General features: G+C 34.2%; 2 protein-coding genes across 3 annotated transcripts in view; one reads left to right on the forward strand and one right to left on the reverse strand.

Annotated features, from left to right (window-relative positions):
- The window catches only part of LOC113808255 (FAD synthase), a 7,032-nt gene extending 2,082 nt beyond the window's left edge, over positions 1-4,950 (forward strand). Inside the window, exons 4-6 of the mRNA XM_027359600.2 lie at positions 845-986; positions 1,735-1,856; positions 2,080-4,950. Coding sequence (XP_027215401.2) covers positions 845-986; positions 1,735-1,856; positions 2,080-2,215 — 400 coding nt within the window. The 3' untranslated portion in view covers positions 2,216-4,950. The remainder of the gene's footprint in view (positions 1-844; positions 987-1,734; positions 1,857-2,079) is intronic.
- Positions 4,946-12,291, reverse strand: RanBP3 (ran-binding protein 3; the record flags this gene model as incomplete). Of its 2 annotated transcripts, none has more annotated exon segments than XM_027359588.2 (10): positions 4,946-6,012; positions 6,132-6,227; positions 6,353-6,505; positions 6,727-6,870; positions 7,031-7,108; positions 7,278-7,382; positions 8,423-8,489; positions 11,065-11,386; positions 11,662-11,871; positions 12,052-12,291. In XM_027359588.2, coding segments are annotated over 10 exon segments (1,562 nt in total), but the record flags the coding sequence as incomplete, so codon positions are not given.
- Positions 12,292-12,500: the final 209 nt, after the last annotated feature.

Below are 12,500 nucleotides of genomic sequence, written 5' to 3' on the forward strand. Positions count from 1 at the left end.
AGTAACATTGCTGACTAATTGACTTTTTGGTGTCCAAGCACTTGTGAAGCCATATATGGGTACATTTTTCACAAAACCAAGCTACAATAGACATTATATTTTCCCATTAGGTTAAGGAATTTCAGCAAGCATATTGTCTTCTAATTGTCATAATCTGGAGATTTTGTTGCTGTTTTTCAGGTAAAATACTAATGGCAAGGAGGCAAGGTGAATCAGATTGCAACACATGTTATGAAACTATGAGGGTATCTACTTGCTACTTTTTTCCAGATCATATTATTTAATTGAATATTGTCTTACAACCACTCATGGTAATGTGCTTTTAGCTCATGTATAATCTTCATACAGCTAGATCTATAAAGCTATTATTTACATTGCAAAGTGTCCCCAATCAGCCTTTCTTTTGTTCCTGTAGGTTAATAGGGTTACTGTTTGCAAATAGCAACAGTATCAATCAGTAGTTTTAGCTTGAATTTCTATGAAAATAGAAATTCAAGCTAAAACTAACTGCATTCCAGGTATAGGGCATTCAGATCTTTAACCCAGTGCCTCTATGAAAATGTGATGCTCACTTTAGTCTTCTTTTGTGAAATGTCTCCACACGTAAATGGTTTCACAAGGAGTTTCACAAGGAAAATGTTTGTATTTACGAATTACTTCAATATTGATGCTGTTATTTTCATTGTAGCCATTATATTTATTACAACATCATTAATATTACTAATAGTAATATAAAACAAAGGATAATATTTCCAAGTCTAATAATTTGTGGAGCCATCTGTATGACTTGTAGAGTCAGCCTAGCAGCACAGGGTTAAGATATCACTGTTTTTCTACTCTTCAGGTATAACTTAACACTATGGAGGATAGAAGGACCTATCAAGAAAGGCCTCAAAGAACTGACAAAGAAGGAACCAAAAGTGAAGGCAGTGTTGATGGGCACCAGATGGACAGATCCCTACTCTAAAACACTCCAGCCATTCCAGGTAAATCTCTTAATTTTTGTGATTTGGAGGATGCATAGTCAAGACATTACTGATTTCACTTTAATGAACTTTAGAAACTGTATTATTATTATTATTATTATTATTATTATTATTATTATTATTATTATTATTATTATTATTATTATTATTATTATTATTATTATTATTATTATTATTACTGTTGTTGTTATTGTCATTGGTATTATTATTAATTATTATTAAATAGGTATGTAATATTGTTTCTTTGTTTTGATGGCCTCATATTTATCAATCAACAAAGTTTCAGCTAAAATTTGAAGATCTTGTTCAAGACTCTTGATATGTGACATTTTGTGGTTAGGTAATGTAAAAGTTATTTGTTAATACACAGTGAAATGAAACTTTAATGATCATGAAATGAGTGGTACATTTTTTTCTTCTTCTTCTTATCATGATGATGGCCTCATATGTAACAATTGAAAAAAAAAAATAAAGATATTGTTCAGACACTCTAAAAGTGATATTTTATGGATAGTTAATGTACTAAGTATTTGCAAATAGTTTTTTCTTTTCTTTTCTCCTTTTTACCTTTACTTTAACACTTTGAAAAAAAATATATATATATATTACTGTTCATATGGAAAAATTATTTACCATTATGCCTCAGATTTCTGTCTATGAATGTATCTGGAGAAAATAAGTTATTGTATTCTTTTTCACTCTCTTTATTGACCAAAAAAATAAACTTCTTCTTTTTGGGGGCTCACAGATGACTGACGAAGGTTGGCCTCAATTCATGCGAGTGTCTCCTATTCTGGATTGGAATTACCAGACAGTATGGACTTTCCTGAGAACACTATCTGTCCAATACTGCACCTTATATGATCATGGGTAAGTCATTCAGGAAGAAAATTATGTTTTTGCCATTAAGTTATAATTTTTGGTTGTCTATTTGAGCCTCCATAAGTTTTTGCATTCCAAAATTACATCTCAGATTTCATTTTCATTTTTATAAAATATAGATAAAATTTATGCAAATTATGATTCTAAATAACCATTTTCATTACCATACCAGCTGTATATAATTGTTCTGCAAGTTATCAATAATTTGCAGGTACACTTCACTCGGAGGAGTACATAACACGATCAAGAACCCACACCTGAAATACAGTGGTGAAGATAAAAAGGAACACTATTATCCTGCTTACTTCCTGAAAGACATGGCTTTAGAACGTGCTGGCAGGACATAGTAACAGGTGCGCTATTAACCCAATACCGCTGGGAAAATGTTGTGTTCACTTTCGTATTTTATTAAATGTTTCTACACATAGACTTAGCCACAAAGGAGTCTGTTAGTAGATCTTGTGACCTCACCTTCCCTTGAAATACCTGGAAATGTTTGTTTGTTTTTTGACTAATGCTATCAATACTGATACTTTTAATTTTTGTAATAAACATTATTATTATCATACTGTTATTGACATTACTAACAGCAGTATTGAATACTAGAAAATATTATCAAAAATCAAGGAAAAGGGTTAACAGGTGAGACAGGTTCTTCTTGTAACTGGCTAATTGGTGACCTAGTACTTGTGGAGCAGTCTATATGTAAAAACAATTACTAAATTAAACACACAGTGAACATTGCATGTCTGCACATATCCCTGTTGGCATGTGGTTAATCATCTATGTAATCAAATAGCTACAATCAGAGCCATGGACGTAGAACTACAGGCTTCCTTATTGTGAACAGAACAAAGGGAAAATTTGAAAACATACAGTTATGTTGAGGACCACTTTTCTGTATTGCTTCGTCAGGTAATACAGTGAAATGACCTTTGGCATATTCTTCATTTTCCAGGTTTTCCCTTCATTATTTTATTTACTATTTGTTCAACATGAATCCTTCACAGGCTTCCTTTTATACACATCCATGACTTTCTTTGATTATAATATTATGTAAATTTTCGTTTTTTTACTCAACACTTTAAAACACTGCATTTTAAAGTGTTGGGTAATGATCTAGAAGACTTACTAAAGAGTAACAATAAAGAATCCAGCAAAAAAGAGAAGAAAAATGAAAAAGAAAGGAAGCAAAAGAAAGGAAGACAAAAACATTTCAGGAGGAATAAATAGAATGAAAGAAAGAAAATATTAAGATTTAGAGTGTAAGTTTGTATCATTGCTTGTTTGCACAGTGGTGTAGGTTGGATTTGTTTATACTGTAAATATTTTAAGTCCTCCAAAATTTGGTTAGTTATAATATTGTAAATAAAAAGTAATGTCAGTCCATCATATGTATTTCTTTGAAAAGATCTATTTATTTTATTTCATCTAACAATAAATGCATACACATAATTTTTATAGTAAGATTCTTTTTGTAAATTATATAAATTAGTTATGATATTACCAGTAAATACCATTATATAATATACAATGAAATCACAGTAACTACGATTTCCTTGAGATCTTTTATTATGTTTTTAATCCCAGGTAGTTTGATTTTGAACTTTCTTTATGTTAAATGAATCATTGTCAGTACTTTGAAGAAAACTAACCATATGTTGCATACTGATAGAATCTTTACAGATTATAAGATACTTTTAGAGGTGACTAAATAATCGTGGAATTTACTTTGTGTTAAATTTTTCACAGTTGCAAGTTTTTGATGTTAGTTCTATATATTTTTGTGTTTGGTATTTAGTAAGGAAAAAAATATGTAGAAGTATCTAATATATAGTATATATATTTCATATCTTCAGGAATTGTTGCCACTTTGTCATATTTGAAATTCCAGTCAGCAGCATGGTTGCTGTTCACTCATTATCCATTTGGAGAAATATATTAAATTCAAACCATTAAGGTTATCTGAATATCATTGTACATGTTTTGTGATATTTCTAACAGATAAAAGTGTTGTCAATTATATGACATGAAAATCAATTGAGTTTCAAAGCAAGCATTCAAGTAGTTTTACATAAACAGCAAATTCCATGCATGTAGATATTCATGGCATTACAACTACAAGGAAATAATAATCATTCATTATCTGCAACCTTGTGAAACAACAGCTCCACTAGGATATTAAACATCTTGGTGATTTAAATTTGTGGTTACATCAGTTAATTTAGAATGAATTGTTACTTCACACCTGGGAAATAATGTGAAGAGTCTTCTCATTGCAAATTTTTATTGACTGTTACTTGGGAGTATTATGTAAATATTTGCTCCATTATTTTGAAATATGCAAAGTGAGCAATTTTTATGCAAAATAGACTAGGGTAAAGATATTCATCGAGGACCAACTTGGCAACTCACTATTATATCATTTGACAAGCTGTGGTATGTTCTGAAGGGTCTGTCCAAAGAAATTACATGTTTTATCATATTGAAATAGGAAGCTGCAGTCACAGGAGAGTGGAGCAAGCTGAGTCCAATAAATTTGCAAGAATGTATTGCAGTCACTTCTTTACCAACAAATTTGTTTCAGAAATAAGGGAAAGATTGATCGACTAATAATCCACTGGTGTTAGATAACAAGGTATGCAAACAAAACTTCTATTTTTAGGTTTGTGTAATACACTTAGATTACATTTGTGCATTCCAGGTGATTATTATTTTGGCACATATTACATTCTAATCAGTAACCAGGATGAAAGTGAAGAGGAATCAGAGAGGTACAAGGAGGTAGGAACTTTTTGTATAAAGAATGATATCTTAAAAATTATTGTTGACTTATAAAGAGAGGCATGTTCTTAGGAGGCAAGTGTATGACCCTTAAAGTTGGGGAATGAGATACTAATCTGATGGTCATGATTTAATAGGACATATAAGAAACTATCCATATTTACATTTTTCAGTAAGATTTTTTAATTGAGATTGCAGTACCTTGCTCTGCATTGTTCAGTACAAGTGTGTTTTTCTTTGTTATCAACATTTTTGACTATAGCTGGAATAGACAGGATAATAAAAATTTATAACAAAATTTTGGATTTATTTTCCATTTTTGAAATTTGTGGTCAATATGACCAAGAACACAAGTCCATTATTTATGTGTAGTCCTTGCACTACATGTCATTCCACATCACCGTGGCACCCTCGGCTTCAACCATTTTGTCTTTCTATCCCTTCCGTCTAGTGACTGCCAATTTCCCATCACACTAGCAACAGTCTATGACACTCAGTGTTTATTTAAATATTTTCCATCATATGCAATTTCCTCATTACAGTTTCTAATACCAAGACAACTCATAGCTGCTGCAGATGGAAGAGAGAGAAAGAAAGAAAAAAGAGAAAAAATAAATCTGCCCTGGAACTGATATACTGTATATATAAAATGAAGTGATAAAAAAAGATATGCTTTACTTTATATCCACTAAATGCCTTCTCTGTTTAGCAAAGTTGTGTGATCTGCAAAATCAAAACTCAGACTGGCATCCATTATAGCATTTGTTGGACAGGAAAAAATAAATGCTGAATACTAACAAGAAAAAATTCATGCACTTTATCCTGCATACACTAATGGGATTGAAAGAAAATTTAAATACCACTTAAAAGTATGATGAAATTCATCAACACTTATAAAAAAAAACATTTAAAAAAGTGATATTTTCTGCCCTAAGTTGGTTCTTGCCTTTTCATCTCACTTCTCCAAATATCCAGTAAGTTCTGGATAGATGAATGTAATGTGCTTTTGCATATTCTTTTCTTTTTGTTTAGAACTTCTATCACTTAAATTGCTCAGTTCTCAGACAAGATGGTACTCACTTTCAACAGCATACTTCTCTTTCACTACTAGATTGCATTTTGAAAGTATTTCAAGAAATCACACTTTCATTTCTTCATATTTATGTCACAGTTTTTGGTCACTGACAAAATATATATAGATAGCTATACATGTCTAAGAAGTCAAAGATTCAGCTCCCCCTTCTTCCTTTTTAGGCTTTTTTACACTGTCCGCCTGTGCTTCTTCATTGGTCTGAGAGCGTGAAGCTGCTACACGCCACTCCAGGGAATTGTACAGCAGGTCCACATCCTTGGGACTCCCCTGGGAAGGATAATCATAAAATATTATTCTATTTATAAATAACTAGAAGATAAACCAATCTCATGAGAGGAAGTTTAACATCAACAAAACAATTATTATCCAAACCACTGGTGGCTTACCATTGCAAGGAATATTTTAGGTTGACCATCTGCATCTAGTGCTGTGAACCTTACACTTTTGCTGCTGGCTCTTTCAACAGACATATCTGACCAAACCTGTTGATGAGAGGATATAAAATTATATTTCATATGTAATTTCAAATAAAGAAAATATCATAGACTCCAAATCAGTGTTTCACAATAATCAGATTCAAAAGTTTGCTTACTGTTCAATGAATTACCTTAGTGTTCAGCATGACTGTCAGTGTTCCTTGTGTTCGAATGACCAAACGGGAATGTATTTCTTGTCCAGCATCCCAGTCATTTAACCGAAGAATGCCACGACCTCGCTCTTGCCAAGATCCACTTACCCATGCATAAAGCTTGCAATTCATCTGTAAAAAAGAGTTGAGATTGAAATAAAAAAAATTATATACTATATATCTGAAAGGTTGCAAAGATTTTTTTTTTTTTTTTTTCCTGTCCTCATGATGCAGAACCCCTAAAAGGGTGGGAAATGAATACTGAAAAATCTTTTCTGTGCAGAGGGCTTAACATTACTGATAATGTAAAATACTATTATTTCATTCACATATGACCTTATTGAGATGCCCACCTGCAATACATTAGACTCGCTCTCCTCCCCAGTGATGACCTCAACCTGGTCAAATTTGCGTTTCTGACTATTCTCCTTTTCCGTCAATTCCCTAGATGATTCTGCCAGTGATTGCCTGCTGTTCCACAAACTATCTTCTCTTGGCTGAAAGGAAGGCTATGAAATCAGTAATAAAATCTATCTTCAAAGGCTGAATACATTACCTTACCAAAATATATAACAAGGTGTATATGCTCTGTGCAACCAAAATCATAGCAAAAACACCTGTCAAATTCTCTGGTGACAACAAAGTGTATAAACATACCAGCGATATTTCAGAGGCCGCATCAGAAAACAGATTCCCAGTAGTCATTCTCCCATTTGTTGCAGCTGATTCGGGTACCTATAGAAAGAGGCAAAAACTGTTAAAAAATCTATAACACACTGGTGAATACCTTCTACATGTTAATATCATTCCTTCTTGAATAGCAAAAATAATCCCACAATTCAGAATTCCTAATATCACAGAACACCAATTAATTCAGAAAATCAAAGAAAAAGCACAAACTTACACGTGATATTTCAGAAGCTGCATCTGAAAAGAGGTTTCCTGTCTGGTTCTCCCCATTGGTGGTGGCAGCCGAGTCTGAGGATGATGTGACTGAACTGTCTCCTGCCTGAAGAGAGAACATGTTTTCTGAAAACTCACACAAAAACCTTCGTAATTTGAAGGCAAAATGGATAACGAGAATGATACTGATGCTTAGCAGGAAGGTGGCAATGAGAATGACCATGATGGTGATAAGGATGCAGTGGAGAACAGAGGAAGAGGAAAATCAAAGTATGCTTGGGAAAAGAGAGCTACAACACAAAATATGCAGGAAAAAAAAGAGAGGAAAGGCAGGATACAAGACAACTGTCAAGATAGGACTGGTAAGGATACTAAAATAGAATTAGCTACAGAACGGAAGAAATTAGTATTTGGAAAACAAATACAAAACTAAGCAGCAACACAAGCTTAGTATTATTCTCTGAACCTCCATTCCTTTGTTTTATTTAAGATACTTTTGCAAACTCACAATCACCTGACAACCTTTTTATTTTATTTTTGTCAAACCCATTCTAGCTGATATATCAACTTCTGAACATAAATTCTAACTAAAACCTTTAGTATTATCATTCAAACAGCCTCAAATTATGTGTAGTTTACAATGACATACACACACCAGCTGAAAAGAAGAATGCACTGGAATGAGGACTCAAGACTATTCTATAACAAGTCAACACTTCTCCTAAGAAGCCTCAAAGGTGCACAAGAGAGAAGACCCATCTCAATCTACAGAAATGGGAGACTACTGCCCACACACAGACTGGGCTCCTAGACAGTGGAGAGTAAAGGAAGGGAATGAAGAGAAAGGGGGGGGGGATGCCAGGCATTACACTCTTTATGATACTCAAGCAAAATATACAATAATGAGGACGAAGGATCAGTGAGTGACCAACTCGCACTGTCTGTCAGTGCTAATCGTACCTCAGTCTGAGCTATCATTCCCCGACATTAGCTTTACATATCATACTATAAATACATATAAAGCTGCCTACATAATGACATGGGACAAATACATAAATAAATATATAAATATAAAACATAGGAAGGATTGAATGAAATTTCTCCCTTATGAAGAGAGTTCATCAATATACCAGGAATGAAACTCACCACCACTTTAGACTGCAGATTCTGCCCAAAGATGAAGCTATTCCTTGATATGCTTGGACTGAGGGAACTGTGGGGAGAAGACCAAAAATTATTTCTATTGCTATCTACAGCTACCTATTTTACAATATCATGATCTAGCTAACAATGTTTATACTCCCTAGAAATATCCTATAAACCTGACACAATAGTTTAAGAAATACCTAAGCATGATTAACTTTTGATGGGCCTAAAATCTATTTACAGTTTTTCCTGAACATTACAAGATTATTTGTACCCGAGTCCTCTGACTTGGTTACATGGTTTCAGACCAAAACTGTGTTCACCATTTCCTGCAGAGTGGAAGGTTTCTGCATCTATCATTTACATTCCTTGGTGTACCTATTACATATTAAATAAAATGGGTTTCCATGATCATCTCCATTACACATTGCAGTTTTGAATGCCACCAGGTTCTCCCAACTCCCATTACTGCCTCTGACATCAGAGGATTTTAAATTTTTTCCAGTCAATAGCATCTGAATCAGGGGTTTGTTGACCAAGAATTCTTCTTAGAATTGCAAGACATGCTATTAAGAAGTTGCATTCCAAATATTCTGCAGTTGAGCAAAATCCTTGTATACATACAACCTTGTAAATTACATGAAATAAACACGTGCAACATTATTAACTACTACATACACTTAAACATGTGTTTTAACGCAAATGAATGCCTCACTCCTGGCATTTCGAGTTGTGACTGAAGCAGTGTGAACATCACTGCACTGACAAAGAGTACAATTCACACTACCCTTCCCTACACCGACTCAGACCTGGTTTCTCAACACCCTCCAGTTACCTAGCCTCCTATATAGATTACATTCCATTATGTAATGGCCTGTACTATATTTTCTCCTAATTTCTTGACCTACTAGCTCAGCAAGTAAAATAATGCTATGAAAACAGGGCTAGAATTCTTTGTAATTTAATATTACACAACAGTCTAGACCTAAGCTGTGTACCTATTGTGCATCCTGACACGTATATACATCATAGGTCATTACACCATGAAGGCAATAGACGCACTTGTCACTGAGGGGTTAATAATAATGTGCCAAAGGAACACTTAATTAACAATCTTTCACAGTTGTCTTAAAAAAATGACTGATCCACCTATACATAACATTTACTATGTGTCTAATATGAGTATTTTTCTTATTACTGTTTGAGTACAAAGATTTTTAAATAATAATCCATATTCAATATAATCATTTATATAGCTTTTTAACAATGTTACACCTGCATGATAATAATGGATAAAATTCTAAGATGTTCTCAAACTACAGATCCTCATTGCGTGGATATAGTTTTCCTTGCTCCCCAGCTAGTGTTCCTAGGTCTGACCAAAGAGTTAAACGAGGTTTATGTAACCCCAGCTTAATTAGCTGGTGACTGCTAATTCCTAACTTTGAGCTTACAAAGCATTTCATAATGTCGTTGCGATTGGCTGTAAAAATATGGTGGTAGTGTAAATCTCAATTTTTATTAACCCTCCCTTCACTTCAGAGCTCATGACTGAACACAAATATTTACATATGAAAAGAAAAAGGTAAAAAAATGTTCCAATCAATAACTTCTTGTACAAAAACATTTTTCAATTCAAGTGATCATAACAAACTTCAATTAAAAGCTGTGAAGTATACCATTCATGTTTTTACAATATGGTTTTGAAGTAGAAGAAATGCAATGCATCTATCAATTTGCACCAGGAAGAGGTGCTCCAATTCTTTCTGTTTTCTGCTTTTTCTAAAAAAATATGTCAAAGATAAAGTTACCACTGCATCTGAATGCTCAGTTTATACTTACATAACAGGCTACATTAGTAATGCTGTTACTATGATAACAATGCATATCTTACTTGTGAAGGGAGATGCAGTATTTTGCCAAATACTAAAAAACCTTGAGCAGAAAAATGTAGTGGAAATCTTGATCATATAAGAGAATTCTTGCCATTTCTTGTCAATACAAACCCTGCTTAAAATGCCATGATATTCACATTTACATAGAATTCCATTTAACAGACATCTTTTAACAAACTAAAATGTGTGACACATAATCTTTATTACACAAAATATAAAACACTACAGCATGCAACAGCATTCCCATATCCACCCAACCATATGAGAAGACACCCAGAAACACACACTTCCCAGTTGCCCACTCAGATCTACACATCTTTTCTTACTCACTCACTCACTCACTCTTTGTAATGGAAACAATGTAGACAATCTATAAAAACACAGGATATTTTTTTAGGAAGCCTCTGAAGAGCCAATGCATATGGAATGGATGCAGATTAACCACCAAGTAAATGGATGTCATTACATTTGGGGAGAATCAGTGTATGAAAAAGAAAGTGAACAAAGAGATGAAAGAAAAATGTAATGGACAGAAAAAGTGTACAAAGAGTGATATTCTTTTCTTGATGTGCTAATTATCATAGTACACACTATGATATTGTAACATACAGAAAATAAGTATACAGGACTACCAGTTTGTAAATCAATGATAGTGTGCAAGATGGATGGAAATAAATGAACAACTTCTGAATACCTTGAGAGCAGCTGGATCTGAACAGTTTTCTTGATACTCAAGTCAACACTTACCTATCACTGCCTTCTCCATTCCTAGCAAGAGGAACAAACAGGGTTCTTGAATTACTGGTGTTGTTACTGCTGTTTGTATTGCTTGTGCCACTGCTGCTATCAAAGTTATTGGTGCAAGTGTGAGACAATGAGGCTGCTGGGCTCGACTTCTCTTCCATGGGCGTATCTCTCTCCCCAGACTGTTTGACTTGTGGGCTTCTCGAGGCCCCAGAGGTTGAGGAGGAGACATCCTGACTGCCACTCAGTGAGGGGGTGGGTTCTTCACTGCTTCCTTCTTCTAGCCCAGTGGCAGAATCTGCCTTATCATCCGAGTCAGCCCCAGCTGGAAAGTCAGTGGTTTTAAGGTCGCTCATCAAGTTTTCTTAAACACTAAGAATGTCAAGAACCTAATGACACAAAGCAATTCTTTTTTTCTTACATATTAATAAAATTAAATTTCATAAAACACATTCTATAACATCTAGATAAAGTAATTTGTCTATCAGCTAAAAAAAACAAAATTCAGGTGAAATAAAAACAAAATCATAATAATTAGAAGAATCAAATCAGAAACAACTTGACATGTTCTTTTTATTGCAAATTATGAACAGTACTTACATTTGGCAAATGGATTGGCAGATCCTGACAAGACTGATGGTTTCAGTTTAAATGCTGACTTGGCAGCCTGCGGAGGTGATGAACTTGTGACTGTTAAGGTTGGTGGTGTGAAGAGGCTGGCACCTGAACGGCTTGTGCCACCAGATCGCCCTGAGCCCAGAGTGGAGGGTCGTATGACTGACAATCCACTGGAGCTAACCTTTGTTGTTCCTATGTGGACAAGCAACAAGTAAATCAAATTAGCTTACATTTTTTTCTTGTTACATCTATCCATCTCTTGTATAAATTTTCATTCTTTTAAAAAGAAAAGAAAAAAATATAGCATTTATCTTTAAAAAATAATAAAAAGCCAATGGTCAAGTAAGTGTGAGGACTGCCACCAAAGCTCACCTGACTCTGATGGTGGTGCTAATCTGGAAGGGGCAAGGATGGGCTTCTGGTCCGAGGACTCTGAGCCCCAGGTTGTCTGAGAAGCCGCCCTGGCGAAGGGGTTGCCCATTCCGGAGCCCGCCAGAGTGGTTACAACAGAAGAACTCTGAGGTGTGGATAGTGAGGCCACCTTGCTATTGTTACTACTACTGTTGTTATCAATGCTGCTGCTGCTGCTACTGCAGGCCGAACTCCCATCACCTGTTGGCACAAAAGAAAGACCTGACATTAAGATGCAATTCTCAGCAACAAGCTAATGCAAATACTTGATAAAAGCTGCTCTGTATATTTTAAAAAAAACAATAACAATTGGACACTGCAGCCAGATAAAATATAATCAAATCACAACAAATGTATCAAGAAAGTTTAAATCTTAAAAACAATATCAAAGGAACAAACATTATGGGATA

The sequence above is a fragment of the Penaeus vannamei genome, chromosome 3 (assembly GCF_042767895.1).
Source record: "Penaeus vannamei isolate JL-2024 chromosome 3, ASM4276789v1, whole genome shotgun sequence".
Lineage (NCBI taxonomy): Eukaryota > Metazoa > Arthropoda > Malacostraca > Decapoda > Penaeidae > Penaeus > Penaeus vannamei.